This window comes from Doryrhamphus excisus, chromosome 8 (assembly GCF_030265055.1).
Source record: "Doryrhamphus excisus isolate RoL2022-K1 chromosome 8, RoL_Dexc_1.0, whole genome shotgun sequence".
Lineage (NCBI taxonomy): Eukaryota > Metazoa > Chordata > Actinopteri > Syngnathiformes > Syngnathidae > Doryrhamphus > Doryrhamphus excisus.
In genome coordinates this window covers 19,736,229-19,752,500 of record NC_080473.1, presented here as the reverse complement: position 1 = coordinate 19,752,500, position 16,272 = coordinate 19,736,229, and the positions used below count along the sequence as shown (strand labels likewise).

General features: G+C 41.1%; 1 protein-coding gene across 3 annotated transcripts; it reads left to right on the top strand.

The window, feature by feature from the left end:
- Positions 1-5,699: 5,699 nt before the first annotated feature.
- On the top strand, positions 5,700-15,275 carry LOC131134324 (extracellular calcium-sensing receptor-like). 3 transcript variants are annotated; one of them, XM_058079462.1, is made up of 9 exons: positions 5,700-5,855; positions 6,229-6,315; positions 8,721-8,828; positions 8,906-9,072; positions 10,189-10,651; positions 10,721-10,951; positions 11,938-12,061; positions 12,132-12,604; positions 14,481-15,275. In XM_058079462.1, exons 1-9 carry the CDS (start codon positions 5,853-5,855, stop codon positions 14,913-14,915), a joined length of 2,091 nt encoding a protein of 696 aa, XP_057935445.1. In that variant the 5' UTR covers positions 5,700-5,852; the 3' UTR covers positions 14,916-15,275. The 3 variants fall into 3 exon arrangements, with proteins under 3 accessions (XP_057935445.1, XP_057935447.1, XP_057935446.1); XM_058079464.1 differs by lacking the exon at positions 5,700-5,855 and adding an exon at positions 6,028-6,122; XM_058079463.1 differs by lacking the exon at positions 5,700-5,855 and adding an exon at positions 6,050-6,054.
- The last annotated feature ends 997 nt before the right edge of the window (positions 15,276-16,272 follow it).

Below are 16,272 nucleotides of genomic sequence, written 5' to 3'. Positions count from 1 at the left end.
CTCATTTTGTTAAACTATATGGATTTGTGAAATGTGCTAAAATAAACCCGGAAAGGAATATATGAGAGTATATGAGAGTATATAAAAGGGAGGACGAACAAATATTGTCAAATTATACGTCAAAATAAGTAATCCATCTGTTTTATATGACATATTTTGGACTATTTAACCAATAATTGGTCCGTGGCTCTACCCACCAGTTAAGCATAGCTGCCTTTAAGGATGTGATAAACATGAAATGCAGAACTAACCTGCAGAGGAGACGGCAACAGCAGACAGAAAGCTGATTGGCTGAAACAATTGAAGGGGGCGGGGCTTACAGAAGTGGCTCACGCTCATGACTGAAAGGATAAAGCCAACACAACCATGCACTGGGAATCATTCAGACAAAGAATTTATTTAGTATTTATTTGTATTTTTTATTATTATTTATTATTATTATTATTATTATTATTATTATTATTATTATTATTATTATTATTATTATTATTATTGTAATAAATTATTATTGTAATAAATCAGAAAGAGTTTTTCCCCCTTTTTATTCTGTGTCAAAATTTTATTAAATAGGTTAAAACCTAGATGCATTTAAATATAATTCATATCGGATTAAATATATATCGTAAGACAAAGGCTTGACTTTAAATACAATATATGTATTTTTTGGCCTTTTATATCAAAATGGCCCCCCAGCATCCTTTGATTTTGTATGCTTCCCACAGTGGAGAAAACGTGGACACCATCCTTCCATCTTCTTCCACTTATCCGGAGGCGAGTTGTGGGGGTAGCAGCCTAAGCAAGGAAGGTGTCCTTCTCATTGGCTACTTCGTCCAGCTCCCCCTGGCGAATCCATAGACATAGTCTCTCCAACCTGTGATGGGTCTTCCTTGAGGCCTCTTACCAGTCAGACGTGTTCTGAACACCTCCCCAGGCAGATGACGACCCACTTCATCTGGCCGTGCTCACTGCGTAGAAGCTGAAGTATCTCCCAAAGCCCATGGCCTGGGGCGTCTGCAGTGATGGGGCGTCAGCATCGGTCTGTGGTGGAGAAAAGGGAGCTCAGCCGAAAGCAAAGCTCTCAATTTACCGATCCATCTACATCTTACCCTCACCTTGGGAAATTTGGGCACCCCTGCTCTAAAGGGTCCACAGGTGTGACTGTATTTGTACATTATGTTGGATGTGATTGACCTTAACCTGAATGAGAAGAAGCAGCATGCAAGATGGATGGATGGATTATCACTGATTTCCTCTTGACTGAATATCTAAAATACATACATTTTGTTCCGTTTGTTACACAACCATTCATTCATTCATTCATTTTCTACCGCTTTTTCCTCACGAGGGTCGCAGGGGTGCTGGAGCCTATCCCAGCTGTCTTCGGGCGAGAGGCGGGGTACACCCTGGACTGGTCGCCAGCCAATCACAGGGCACATATAGACAAACAACCATTCACACTCACATTCATACCTATGGACAATTTGGAGTGGCCAATTAACCTAGCATGTTTTTGGAATGTGGGAGGAAACCGGAGTACCCGGAGAAAACCCACGCATGCACGGGGAGAACATGCAAACTCCACACAGAGATGCCCGAGGGTGGAATTGAACCCTGGTCTCCTAGCTGTGAGGTCTGCGCGCTAACCACTAGACCGCCGTGCCGCCCGTTACACAACCAATGTACTTAAATAGTTTTAAAGACATTTGCCTTATTTGATGACTTCTATGAGGGATACAACTAAATAAAAATACATACATTTACATGAACATTCACTGTAAACATACGCTTTCCTTTTTATGAGATTATTTATAAGATTATATGCAAGTTGTTATTGGAAAAACCCAAGCCAGCCAATTAGTTCTTGTTTAGAACGAGGTGAGCAGGCCTTTCATTAAAACCTAAAAATAATTAATTTCCCCCCACCACACCAGATGAGCCCGCAAATCCCAGCCTCGGGCTCGCCTCAATCTCATTGGAAACTCTTCCTTGTCTTTGCTTGCCCGTCTGCCCCTCGGCCTGCTGGGAGTAAAGTCAACTGGCAGGTCTGTTGTGACTCCACAGACACAATAACACATTTAAGTGCCTCCCAAGTGTGTGGTGGTCCGGTCCAGCTGATTGTTGTTGCCGCTGACTGGCTGATTCGAATTCAAAACATCCCGATCCCAAGGCAATCCCACATCTGATCCCTGTAATCTCTTCGTAGACAACAATCACAGTTGTGTTTGTGCATGCTGGACATGCTAGGACTGTATCCACTCCAGTGTCAATCATAACTCAGCATTATTATCTTCTAAAGGCAGAATTATTGTCAGGGATTATGCAACTGTACCTAAAGTTACAGTAAAGTCCAAATGAATGAAGATGATTAGACATTATTTTGCATGATGTTTTTACACCTTTTACCCTGCCTGTCCAGGGTGTACCATACCTCAGCTTGGACAGACTCCAGGTCTACCTTGATCAAAAGGATGACAATGAATGAAAACAAAAGTACTTGTAGTAATTTGTCTTCCTGGTTCTATAAAAATTGTCACGTTTTCCACTCTGCATTTAAGCCGAGCTTTTTCGGATGGCGGTTCCACCTGTGGATGTACGATAGATAGATGGATGGATGGATGGATGGATGGACGGACGGACGCAGATAGATAGATGGATAGATGGATAGATGGATAGATGGATAGATGGATAGATGGATAGATGGATAGATGGATAGATAGATAGATAGATAGATAGATAGATAGATAGATAGATAGATAGATAGATAGATAGATAGATAGATAGATGGATGGATGGATGGATGGATGGATGGATGGATGGATGGATGGATGGATGGATGGATGGATGGATGGATGGATGGATGGATGGACGGACGGATCGATAGATCGATAGATCGATAGATCGATAGATCGATAGATCGATAGATAGATAGATAGATAGATAGATAGATAGATAGATAGATAGATAGATAGATAGATAGATAGATAGATAGATAGATAGATAGATGGATGGATGGATGGATGGACGGACGGACGGACGGACGGACAGACAGACAGACAGACAGACAGACAGACAGATAATTGCCAACGAAATGTTGTTGCCTGGCTCCCATATAATAATAAATAATAAATGATACTGTGAAGAATAAATAGATGACATCAAATATGAACAATGCCCTTTTAATCTGCCGATCAACCACATGTCTGACCAACAATAAGAAGCAGACCTCCCCTGATGTTCTGTGGTTTATTACACCTGAGTTCAATTTTGTCTAGTTACTGTCACACCTCTTCTCAATTGAGAAATCACTGAAATAGGACCTGTCTGACAAAGTGAAGTACACCAAAAGATCCTCTAAAGCTACGCATCATGCAGAGATCTAAAGAAATTCAGGAATAAATGAGATCTATCAGTGTGGGAAAGGTTCTAAAGCTTTGGGACTCCAGCCAACCACAGTGAGAGCCATTATCCACAAATGGCGAAAAACAAGGAACAGCGGTGAACCTTCCCAGGAGCGGCCAGCCAACCAAAATGACCCCAAGAGAGCAACAGCAATTCATCTAAGAGGTCACAAAAGACCCCACAATAACAAGAGGTCACAAAAGACCCCACAATAACATGCAAATAACTGCAGGCCTCACTTGCGTCAGTTAAGTTCAGTGTTCGTGACTCCACTATAAGAAAGAAACTGGGCAAAAACGGCCTGCATGGCAGAGTTCCAAGACCAAAACCACTGCTGAGCAAAAACAACATTAAGGCTTGTCTCAATTTGGCCAGAAAACATCTTGATGATCTCCAAGACCTTTGGCGAAATACTATAAGTTGAACCATTTGGAAGGTGTGTGTCCCATTACTTCTGTCGGTATACCAAAATGGTCGCCTCAAGATTCATTCATTCATTCATTTTCTTCCGCTTTTCCTCACGAGGGTCGCGGGGGGTGCTGGAGCCTATCCCAGCTGTCTTCGGGCGTAAGGCGGGGTACACCCTAGACTGGTCGCCAGCCAATCACAGGGCACATATAGACAAACAACCATTCACACTCACATTCATACCTATGGACAATTTGGAGTCGCCAATTAACCTAGCATGTTTTTGGAATGTGGGAGGAAACCGGAGTACCCGGAGAAAACCCACGCATGCACGGGGAGAACATGCAAACTCCACACAGAGATGCCCGAGGGTGGAATTGAACCCTGGTCTCCTAGCTGTGAGGTCTGTGCGCTAACCCCTAGACCACCGTGCCGCCCGCCTCAAGATTAGTGTGTCTAATTTGTGTGTCTAATTTATGGTTTTGGCTACTTTACTACACTATTTGATTTGCGTGTGCTTCCCAAGGACGCTCTGATTGCACCTCCATCCTCATGCTAACATGGACTTGCACGTGCATGCATGCATGTGTGCCGCGTGTGTGTCCACCTGTCTCTTCCGATCACTGAAGGTTGAGTTAGACCCGCTCAGGCATGACATGGCGACATGACACCGCTAATGTCTCTTCTCCGTTTGGTCAAAGTGTTTCCTTGTTATGGTTGTTGTTTACTTTGCAGCAGAGGTTTCCTTTTCCATCGATCATCGACTCAGGGGAAATCTGCTGAATTTGACATTGATGATATGTGACAGGGGGCTAGTCAGTGTATATTAAGCTATAAAGGCTTCAGACTGGTGAAACATCACACTTTGGCACTGTGGGAGGTTTCCACTGAAGATTTTGTTACAGTCTTTGATATATAGTCTAGTTTTTGGCAAACATTTTATTTGTTATGAAGACTTTTCAAGACGATATGTTGCAGGTATGGATGAAGACCAGTCTATCCTGTTGGAGGACAGAACTTATACTATGGAGCATCCTATGGGGGGTGATATTGTTGCCCCACCAATCCCACCAAAACCAGGAGCAACATTGTGACGTCATGCCAGGTTCTATGACCCTGCCGGCGCTGGAGAAAAAGGGGGACATTGTCTTGGGGGGACTCTTCTCCCTTCACGATATGGTTATGGAGCCTCATCTGACCTTTACCCTCAAGCCCCCACCCACACAGTGCAGCAGGTAATCATGTGATGATGTGAAACCAATGACATTTATGTTTGCCTGAATCGTTTTTTGACCCCAGATTCAACTTCCGGACATTCCGCTGGATGCAGACCATGATTTTTGCCATCGAGGAGATTAACAGGGAGGGCAGACTCCTTCCAAATGTCACTTTGGGATATAAGATCTATGATTCGTGCAGTACCCCTCACCAGGCTCTCAAAGCTGCAATGGAGCTGATGGCCAGTGAGAACACATCAGTGGCTGAAAATGGGGCGCATCAAAGCAGCTGCAGAGGGGCCGTACCTGCTGTGATCGGGGACGGGGGCTCCACCCAGTCTCTGGTAGTGGCCCGCTTCTTGGGAGTCTTCCATGTGCCTCAGGTGAGACCATATAATGGTGGGGTAGGATGTGCTGGTTAATTTTGGACTGCTTTATTGCCAAAAGTGTGCAACAATTTAAATAGAAACGACGTTCAAATACAAATGTACACTTTCCTTTTGAAATAGAAATAAGAGAATTAGAATGAAAAATGCCTTTTATTGTCACGATACTAGGGATGTCAAAGCTAATCCATTATAATGAAAGTTCCCTTTAACGGCACTATTTTTTTGATGCGCAATTGACCCTCGGCCCACACCGTAGTTTGAGGAAATGCAGCGGTTACGGTGGCGCTTCAAGTGGGAGCAAATATTGTGCAGAAATTTAATTTCCATTGCTAATTTTAGCTTCACAAAACCCCGGCAGACCAGGATTTTTTTTAATCTACTGTCGTTTTCATGGATTACATTGCCTGCCGGAGAGAAACAAGAAGTTACTGAAGCATTGATGGTATTTTTTTTCAAGTTATTTTTTCAGCTTTACCTTGGCATGCCAGTGTTTTTTTTAATGCGAGGTTTCTCTCCTCTGATTTCTTGATTTAACTTTTAATACAATGTGTTACAAGTTGCTAGTTGATGACAGGCATAGCCGAGGACAGCTATTTGGGGGCTTGTGTCCGTGTGACCCATAGCTGAAGACGGCAATGGATGTAAATATCATTAGCAGCGCGCTATCTAAACTTTATAAAACTATGACAGGAACAACATCAAATTAAAAGTACTAAATGAATACAGAGCCACCATCACCAGTACAACTCCTTTCGTTCTTTCTGGCATAATTTGTGTGTGTGTTTGTGTATTTGTGTGTGTGTTTTCTCATTCAGGTTAGCTACTTTTCTAGCTGTGCTTGCCTTAGTGACAAAAAAGACTTTCCTGCTTTCTTACGGACCATGCCCAGCGACTTCTTCCAGGTGAGTGCAGCAAAGTCATTCAACTTTATTTGGCTCTCTGCGGGCAAAAGAAAGGTACAGTCATCCCCTTTTTTTAAAATCAATATTAATTAATTAATTAATTAAATTAAAGTATTTGAGTACTTGTAGCATAGAAAATGTTTTTTTTTTAATCAAATCAAATCAAATCAACTTTATTTGTAGAGCACTTTTCCTGCAAGGAGATGCAACACAAAGTGCTTTCCAGAATTAAAACAATTACCACAATTAAAAAGGAAAACAATGAAGAAAAAAGAAAGCCCCTCCTTCCCACCCTCCATACTAGACCCACACACACACACACACCCATCCACCCACACACACACACACGCAAGCACACAATCACCCACAGTAGGGAGACATGGCATGGTACTGAGGAACAAGGAAACGCCACCTTTGGGGCCGTCCACACTGGGAGAAGCTGCAGGCCGTGCCATCGGAGGACCAGCACCCGGGCCCTCCGACTCCGTTAGACGGGCGGACCCCCACATTAAAGGGAGGAACCCCCCAGCCGGCTGTGTCGAAGGGACCCAAGGATGGCACCCCCTCAGCATACCCAAACAGCCCCCAGTGTGGAGGACCCCCCTGAGGAAACACTGGAGTTGGAGCTAAAGACTAAGACCATAAAATAGGACTAAAAGATAAAACATAACACTGGAGTTAAAAACTGAAGATTAAGAGCATAAAATAGGACTAACAAGATAAAAACAAAACACTGAAGTTAAAAAGGTGAAGAATAAGAACATAAAATAGGACTAAAAGGATGAAAACATAATAAAAGCTTAACAATATTAGTTAAAAGCCTGATTAAAAAGGAGCGTCTTTAATCTTCTTTTAAAAATATCAACAGTTTTTACATTATTAGAGCCCTGTATTTATGAAATAACACCCATATAGTCACCCTTACATTTAATATACAAATATAGTAGGTGTGATCAGAGAAAATAAGTCATTTAAATCATAAATAAACCAGTGCTATGAGGGGAGCTGATTGGGTGGCAAACAGGAAGTGATGTTGGTGTTCCAGCATTGTTGTGGATTATGGCTGCAACAGTGGTTTGTGTTGTTATTGTTATTATTACTGTACATGCTGTGAGATACTGGAATTTAAACCTGCACTGAACACTGACAACTTCAGTCAACTTTTTAATGGCTTATATTTTAGTTCATTTAGCCATTTTTATGCTTGAAATTTATGCTGGAAATTTTTGGACAAAAAAAAAAAGGCCAAATTTTAACACAAAACAGCATCGCCTAATGCTCATTCACATCCTATGCTACACATTCTATGTCCACATTCTTTATTTTACAATATAGCCAAGGTAATCTACAACAAGAGAACAACAGAGGACAAGAGGTAGCTGGAGCCTACCCCAGCTGACTTTGGGCGAGGGCGGGGTACACCCTGGACTGGTCGCCAGCCAATCACAGATAAAATATGTGAAAATTGGATCGTGAGGATAAGCGGTAGAAAATGAATGAATGAATGAACAATAAAAAAGAAAATAAGCAAAGAAGTAAAACCATTCAAATGAATGATATAGTATTTTAAAACTACTTTAAGAACGTTAACGGCTGAAGTATCAAAAGTATTTGATTTTAGAATCAATTTTAGAACATGAAGACCTGATATCGGAAGTATCAAGACCCTAGTATCGATCCGCACATCACTACTATTCAGTTCTACTATTTAGTTTTTGCTCACGGTGCAACAAAACGACAACACATCCACAGCAAGTTAACGCATCACCAAACTACAACTATTCGCTAAAACGCATAACTTAAAACTATTATTTCCAAATGCCCGCAAGGCATGCTGGGTAGTCCAGTTGCAGGAACAATATGAACAATAAAACCTTTAATATCAAGAGTATGTTAACACCTCCTTGTTTACTTCTCTGACGATTTCCTCAATATAGTTTGGAATCAAATAAAAATGTGACAAACACGACAAAATGTCATGATTCTTTGTGGCTGGAATATATGGTGTGTTTTTTTTTGGCATGGGTATTATGCGTAGAGGGTACATCCGTCGTGTGTGTTGACATGTTGTGTTGTTTCGCTACAATTTCCATCAGACTACTTTGGCGACTCATCCCTGCCACAATAGCCCAGAATGTCATGATGCAACAGTTTCAATGTCAAGAGAATTTGGTAATGCCCGTGGTGGGGGTTATGATGCTTGGCGGACCTGATGTGGCCCACGGGCTGCAGTTTGCCCACCCCTGGCCTACGTATAGTGTGTCGCTGGGAGGTGGGGGCTCATCATTCAATGTATAAATGTTTCTGAGAGAGAAGAAGAGAAATGACCATTATTGCTTGAAACATGAACACACCGGCTGCAGATATCGGATGCCTTGTTCACGGTGCAAGTGTGTTTATTTTAGGTTGATGCGCTTGTACAACTGGTGAAACATTTTGGCTGGACTTGGGTAGGTGTGATCGCAGGCGATGATGCTTATGGTCGTGGTGGTGCAAACATCTTTGCTAATGAGGTGAGCGAAAATACTTTCCAGTAAAGGTCTCTGTGTATCATCAGTCAACTACACTATCATAAGTATTGTTTTCTCAGGTCAGAAAGTTAGGCGCTTGTGTCGCTCTCCATGAAATCATCCCCAAGAATCCGGCGCAGACTGCAATTTCTTCCATCATTTCCAAAATCCTCTCGTCCAGAGCCAGAGTGATACTCGTGTTTGCGGTGGAACAGGACGCAGCAGCGCTCTTTGATGAAGCTCTCAGGCAGGATATTATACGTACAGCAGGGGTGTCCAAACCTTTTAAAGCGAGGGCCACACAGGGAAAAATGAAAGGATGCGACTTTGACACTTTGATATTTTTGAAAGCAACACATGAAGATATGCTAAGACGTTCAAGAAGAAGATCTTCGTCATATAGGTGAAAAAGCCTATTATTAGGGATATCAGCATAAATATGCAGTATCGGTTGATATCGGTATCAGTTTTTTTCCCTGATCATGAAAAGACGATCTTAAAAAAATGCTGTATAACCCACACGTGTTCATTCCACCACAGGAGATATGTCATGTTACACATATCGGTATCGGCATATCGTCTTTGCGCAAAAATCAAACGTCCTTACCCAAAGTATTAACTTTGATCTTTGCTTTGTTTGTTTCCATTTTTGCTGTAGTTTCAAATATTACAACTTTGGTCACTTATATTTTTTTTTAGATTTTCTTCTTATGATTGTAATATTTTCACTTTATTCCCACACTATTATAACTTTGCCTCTTTTTCCAAGGTTTCCAAACATTTTTGCTTAGTTTGCTGCTCATAATATCAGGACGTTTTTCTTTAATATTTATTCTCTGTGCTACTAAAATGACATTATTTTACTCATCGTATGAAGTGTTCTATTCTTATAAAATTGCAACATTTTTCCTGTTAAATTACGACTAAGTTATTATTTTGACTTTATTCTCATAAAATGTTTTTTTGTATTTCAATTATTTTTCTAACTTTCTTCTTGTAAATTTTAACTTTATTCAGCTTCTTCTTTGTTTTTCATAATTATATAACTTGTAAAAAAAGTTCAACTTTATTTTCTCATAAAATTAAACATGTTTATTGCTAGATTACATCTTTTTGCTTAATATTTTGACTTCATTGTTGAAAGGTTACTGCTAATCTTTTTTTTTAAATAATTAAAAAAATATAAAAAATGTTATTATAATTTTAAGCTGTGCCGTGGGTCAATAAACAAACATGTGTGGGCCGCTAATGGCCCCCAGGCCACAGTTTGGACACCACTGTTTTATCGTATGAAATGTGTGAAATATTATCTCCAGCATTGTAAGCATTAAAAAAAAAAGATCTTTCTTCCCATTCTTCCCAGGGAGGGCCTGACTGGGATACAGTGGCTGGCCAGCGAGGCTTGGAGCACCGCGGCCGTCCTCTCCACCCCCAAAAAGTACCATCCCATCCTGCAGGGATCCATGGGCTTTGCCATACGCCGAGCAAGCATCCCTGGGCTGCGTGACTTTCTGCTCCGTCTGCATCCCTCTGACCCTGATGCTCGTGAGGATCCTTTTCTGATCCCGTTCTGGGAAGAAGTTTTCCAATGCAGCTTGGGTGCTCAGCAAAGCGTTGATGCGAAACCGCCGTGCACTGGAGATGAAGACCTAAAGAGTGTGGCAAATATCTATTCGGATGTATCCCAGCTGAGGATCTCCTATAATGTTTATAAAGCTGTGTATGCTATAGCCTTTGCATTGAGGAGCATGAATGGCTGTGAGGAAGGGAAAGGGCCTTTTTCTTTACAGGCATGTCCAGATGCACACAGCATACAGCCATGGCAGGTAATTTTGACCAAATAATCTGACCTTTTGGTTTTACATCATGTAACAAATGCCATTTTATACTTTTAGCTGCTTCATTACATAAAACAAGTGGAATACTTCAACTCCTTTGGGGATGAAATCAAATTTGATGCAAATGGCGACCCTGCAGCCGTGTACGACCTGGTCAACTGGCAGCTGAGTCCCAGCGGAGAGATGGACTTCGTCACTATTGGAAAGTTTGATGAAAGCGTCACAAACGGACAGCAAAAGCTCCGTATCCAGGAAGAGGATATCGTATGGAACGACAACCAGACCCAAGTAAATATTTCAATCCAATATTCTCCCAGTTATACTTCTATTTACAAACACAACAATCTGCACAATCTAAGGCAGGGGTGCTCACACTTTTTCAGCATGCGAGCTACTTTTAAAATGACCGAGTCAAGATGATCTACCCCAGGGGTGCTCATTAAGTCGATCGCGAGCTACTGGTCGATCGCTGGTCGATCGCGGCGTGACATTAAAAAAATATCATCCCAGCATCAATGCCGTCACTTGATTGATATACAGGGCAGCCATTCAGATGACAACTGAATGTTGCCCTTCGGGCGACCAATCAAATCAAACAACGTCTCTAAGTGCAGCAGAACTTACGATGTCAGCCTATCATCCATCCCTGTTACTTGATTGACATACAGGACAACCAATCAGATGACAACTGAATTTTGACCTTTAGGTCACCGCTCATGCGTAAACAACGATGCAAAGTGCTAAGCTAGTCGGCGAATTGCGAGATTTTAAGCCCTCGCTAAAGTTTATGGTCACTAAAATGAGTGAAGGAGCTGGACCAAGTAAAAAGGCAAAAACTGGACCAAGTAAAAAGGCAAAAACTGGACTGTCTTTTTCTGACACACACCCTCCAAAAAGTAAAAATTTTGCCTCGTTGGACCACAGAGTTCTTTGGATGTTGTTGTGAGGTCTTTTGTGACCTCTTTGATGAGTCGTTGCTGTGCTTTGGGGGCCATTTGTCCACTCCTGGGAAGGTTAACCACTGTTCCATGTTTTGACCATTTGTGTATAATGACTCTCTCTGTGGTTTGCTGGAGTCCCAAACATTTTCAGACTTAATTACAAACAACAATGGAAACGGGGAGCAAAGGCGTTTTGTGGCACCCGTTAGAATTCACCCAAAACTGACGTGATTGTTGATATTTTGTGACTAGATTGTGCAGATCTATCTAATGAATCATCTGTCATGTGACTGTGCAGGAACCAGTGTAGTTTGTGTTGTCCTCGTTGCATAGATCCCCCTGTCCGTATGCAGCAGCATATGTCCTCCAGGCACCCGCAAGGCCATCAGACCTAACTTCCCTATCTGCTGCCATGATTGTGTGGTGTGTACAGCTGGGGAGATTAGCAATCAGACCGGTGAGGGAAGTTGCGTGCTAAAATCAACATGACATCAAAAATATGTCACGCTTTTATTTCTGCTTGCTAGATGCCATAGAGTGTGCACGCTGCTCGCCTGAATTCTGGTCCAATGGCGAGAGGACCGCCTGTGTCCCCAAGCAGGTGGAGTTCCTTTCTTTCAGTGACACCATGGGCATCACCCTGACGGCCATATCCCTCATTGGCGCTTTCTGCACCGGCGTCGTGGTCTTCATCTTCTCCTACCACAGAACTACACCCATCGTCAGGGCCAACAACTCGGAGCTGAGCTTCCTGCTGCTCTTCTCCTTGACTTTGTGTTTCCTTTGCTCTCTGACTTTCATTGGCCGGCCCTCCGAGTGGTCCTGCATGCTGCGACAGACGGCCTTCGGCATCACCTTCGTCCTCTGCATCTCCTGCATACTGGGGAAGACGATAGTGGTGCTGATGGCTTTCAAGGCGTCGCTCCCTGGTAGCAGAGTCATGAGGTGGTTTGGGCCTGCCAGGCAAAAAGCCATTATTGGTTTTTGCACTCTTGTGCAGGTGAGGACGACTACATGCTACGCTAGTCTTGTCTTATGCACGTTGGTTTGTACCACAGTGGAGACTCAGTACTCTAGTAGAGAACTCTCAATTAGACCGTAAAATTGTCACCGCCTTTTTAGAACCTTTATGTGACCAGAAAAACCTGCAGGCATCATTCATATGGCATTGGCATTGCAACAGGAGTTCAGAACATTCAGAGAAAGCAAGAGGCAAAGTAGGCACTTAAAACACTTAAAAAGTGGGCGACCTAGCTGTGGCACATAGCTGTTTTTTATTGGCCCTAAAAAAAAAATGTAATTTAGGCAGTAATTTAGAATAAAGTCAAAATACAAAGATAAAAAAATTGTAATCTGGTGGGAAAAAAATGTAATTATGAATTATGTGTGAGGTTTATGTGACTTATGTGTTATTGTGAGGAAAAAATACGACAAGCATAAAATGAAAATTGTCACGATCGCGCTAGGCGGCGTTGCGATGCGACCCCAGGATGCAGAGAGCAGGACCAAAAGTGCAAATAAAAGGTAGTTTAATGCAAAATGGCAGCAGCAGGAAAACACAACAGCCACTTCAACGCAAGGACAATTCGCAGTGAAACCACAACAGAAAGAGCACGCACCTGAACTAAATAGGGATAATGAAATTAGAAGCAGGTGTGTGAAAAGAGCAGGGGTAAGGAAAACGGAAGAGAACAACAAAGGAAGTGGTTACCAAAATAAGGGCATGAAAACTGGAACAGAGGCAAAGAAGGAAACTTAAGAGAGCAGTCACGAGGGGGTGACGCCCACATCGTGACAAAAATATGAAAAAGAAAATACATTTTTAAATAGTGCTACCAATAAAGTAGCACAACAATAATAATAATAACAATTGTGAGATGAAAATTAACAAGAAGAAAGTTAAAATAGTTACAACATTTTAAAAAGATCAGAAATGGAGAAAAAGTCGTATATTTACAGAAAAAAAGACAAATATGTATGTCTTACTATTATAAAGAAAAATAAAGTCATTTTTGCATCGTATTGCGATGGAGTATTAGAGCCACATTGAAAATAAGAAATCTGAGATTTTGACAATAAAGTCATAAATCTATCTAAAAAAAACTCATAATATTGCAAGACTAAAATCATGAATTTGTGAGAGTAAAATCATATATCTAGGAGTAAAAAAAAACTTACTTAATACTTTGAAAATAAAGTCATAAATTTATGAGACTAAATTAACAAGGAAAAAAGTCAAAATATTACAAGAATAAAGTAATAAATGTACAACAATAAAGTCATAAATCTATGAAAAAAGAACGAGTAATATTATGAGAATGAGGTTATCTATGAGAAAAAATATGACGAATAATATATAATTTCTAATATTACAAGAATAAAGTAATGGATTCATGAGAATAAAACCATAAGTTGAAAAAAATGTTATGAGAGTAAAGTCAAACATTAATGAGAATGCATTTATGAGGAAAAACCTCTAACTATTACGAGAGTAAAATCATAAATCTATGAGAAAAAATAGTAATGTTGCAAGAATAAAGTCATACATTTATAATAAGTCATAATCTCAGAGAAACATTTGTCTTGCTTCAGACAAGCTTTTATTGATAAAGTGGCAGCAAAACAGCAGTTGAGTTAGAAGTCTAACCCTTCCTCACCCCGCCCACCACCTGACCTAATAGGTCCATAATTTTGCCTGATAATCAAGAAATGAAATATTCATATCACAGTATTTCCGTGTTTTAGAATAATGGAATGAGACCCTTACAATTCTTTTCTCTGTTATTCCTCAAACAGAAAGTCCAGTCAGACATCCATCATAGTTGTGAGGGTCCATGCATTGAGCTTTTCTTTCATACAAATGTACCTTTGGACAGGTGGTCATCTGCACCGCGTGGCTCATTGTGGCCCCTCCCACCCCACACAAGCTGATTCCTCGCGAGAGCGCCATGGTCATTCTCCTGTGCAACGAGGGCTCCCACGTGGCTTTCGGCTCCGTCCTGGGCTACATCGGCCTGTTGGCCTGTCTCTGCCTCCTGCTGGCATTCCTGGCCAGGAAACTCCCGGACAATTTCAACGAGGCCCGCCTCATCACCTTCAGCATGCTGATCTTCTGTGCCGTGTGGGTGGCTTTCATTCCCGCCTACATTAGTTCCCCAGGAAAGTACTCCACGGTCACGGAGGTGTTTGCCATCTTAGCCTCCAGCTATGGCTTGCTGGGATGTATCTTTGCACCAAAGTGCTACTTGATCCTGTTCAGGCCTGAGAAGAACACCAGAAAACATCTCATGTCCAGAGCTGATAAGTCTTAGTCACAGCACTATTTTCTAATCATAAATATATATAATACGTCACAAAAATACATACACATGTATTTCAATACATGACAAAATGTAATAGAATCAATGGTATAATAATATGTCATGCACTACTACATATGTATGCACTATACTCAATACTGGACCTTTATGATAAAAATGATTGATTGACTTTTCACCACTAGGTGGCAGCAGCGGGTAGTGTCGCACTGCTCTATCCATATTAAAAATAGTTTATTCAGTTTTAGATATCCACAACAGTGCACCATAAAATTGCATGTAATTTGTAATACAATTAAATACAATTTAAAAATGCTTTTAAAAAAGTTTTATTGTCCAAACATTTACAAGATATACAGGAATTAGAAGAAATAATATATATATTAATTAGAAAAATATTTTTTTCATATATATTAATATATATTAATTGGAAAAATATGTAAAAAAACATTTAAAGCCCTTTAAAAAAACAAATACACTTACACATTTATATTCAGGAGTGATATGCATAATTGGTAATTATTATTCACCCCGCATCTACAATTTACATTTACAGTTAAGACCCCCCCCCCCCTGCAGCTGCAATTTACATTTACGGTTAAGACATGCATTTAAGACAATGAAATACAATATAAATACCCACAATATAAAAATCCTGGAACTAATGATTAGAAACACAACAATCTTGTTGGATTTTTTGCAAGACAGCAGAATTCATACTTCCATTTATTACAGGAAATCTTCCAGGTCCAGAAGCAGCAAAACAGCCCCAGACCATCACACTACCACCACCATATTTTACCGTTTCTATAATGTTCTTTTTCTAAAATGAGTTCAACTTTTGAGTATTTTCCCAAAGTTCATAGGGAACACCAAGATCTTTCATATCTGTACCATTCAGCTTTTAGGTTGACATTTTTAACCATGCCTGACCCTCACAGGCTAGACCACATTGAACCATTGCTGTGTGGGAACTCCATGAAGGCAACTCTAATGTACGTGACTATGTTGACAGGGAGCCGTGGAGCTATCTGGGTTGTACAACTGGGTTGTTCTTGTGTTGTGGAAGCACAATTAGCAGGAGATATTGAGTGGAGAATCCAATTAGGATGAGAGACACTGGAGAGAAAGGCGCAGGGGTTGAGCTGTCAGGTGTTTGCCCAATTATACAACAAGCATTGTCTCTTTTCCACTCCGCTCCTTGTTCTTGTTCCGTTCATCCACTCAACCGCCTGATCTTCCTCACTAAATGACAGTTTTCACCCTGCTACCAAAACACTCATCTGTATTGGTGTTACGGTACCTCAAAGGTGCAGCTCGTCTCCATGTTTCCCACACAACTGTGGTGTTG

Bases quoted from the DNA above. Each gene is read 5' to 3' on its own strand.
- LOC131134324 (XM_058079462.1), top strand. The intron at 6,316-8,720 runs GTGAGTGCAGCA...TGTTTATTTTAG, and splicing joins TGCCCAGCGACTTCTTCCAG to GTTGATGCGCTTGTACAACT. The intron at 10,952-11,937 runs GTAAATATTTCA...CTCGTTGCATAG, and splicing joins GGAACGACAACCAGACCCAA to ATCCCCCTGTCCGTATGCAG.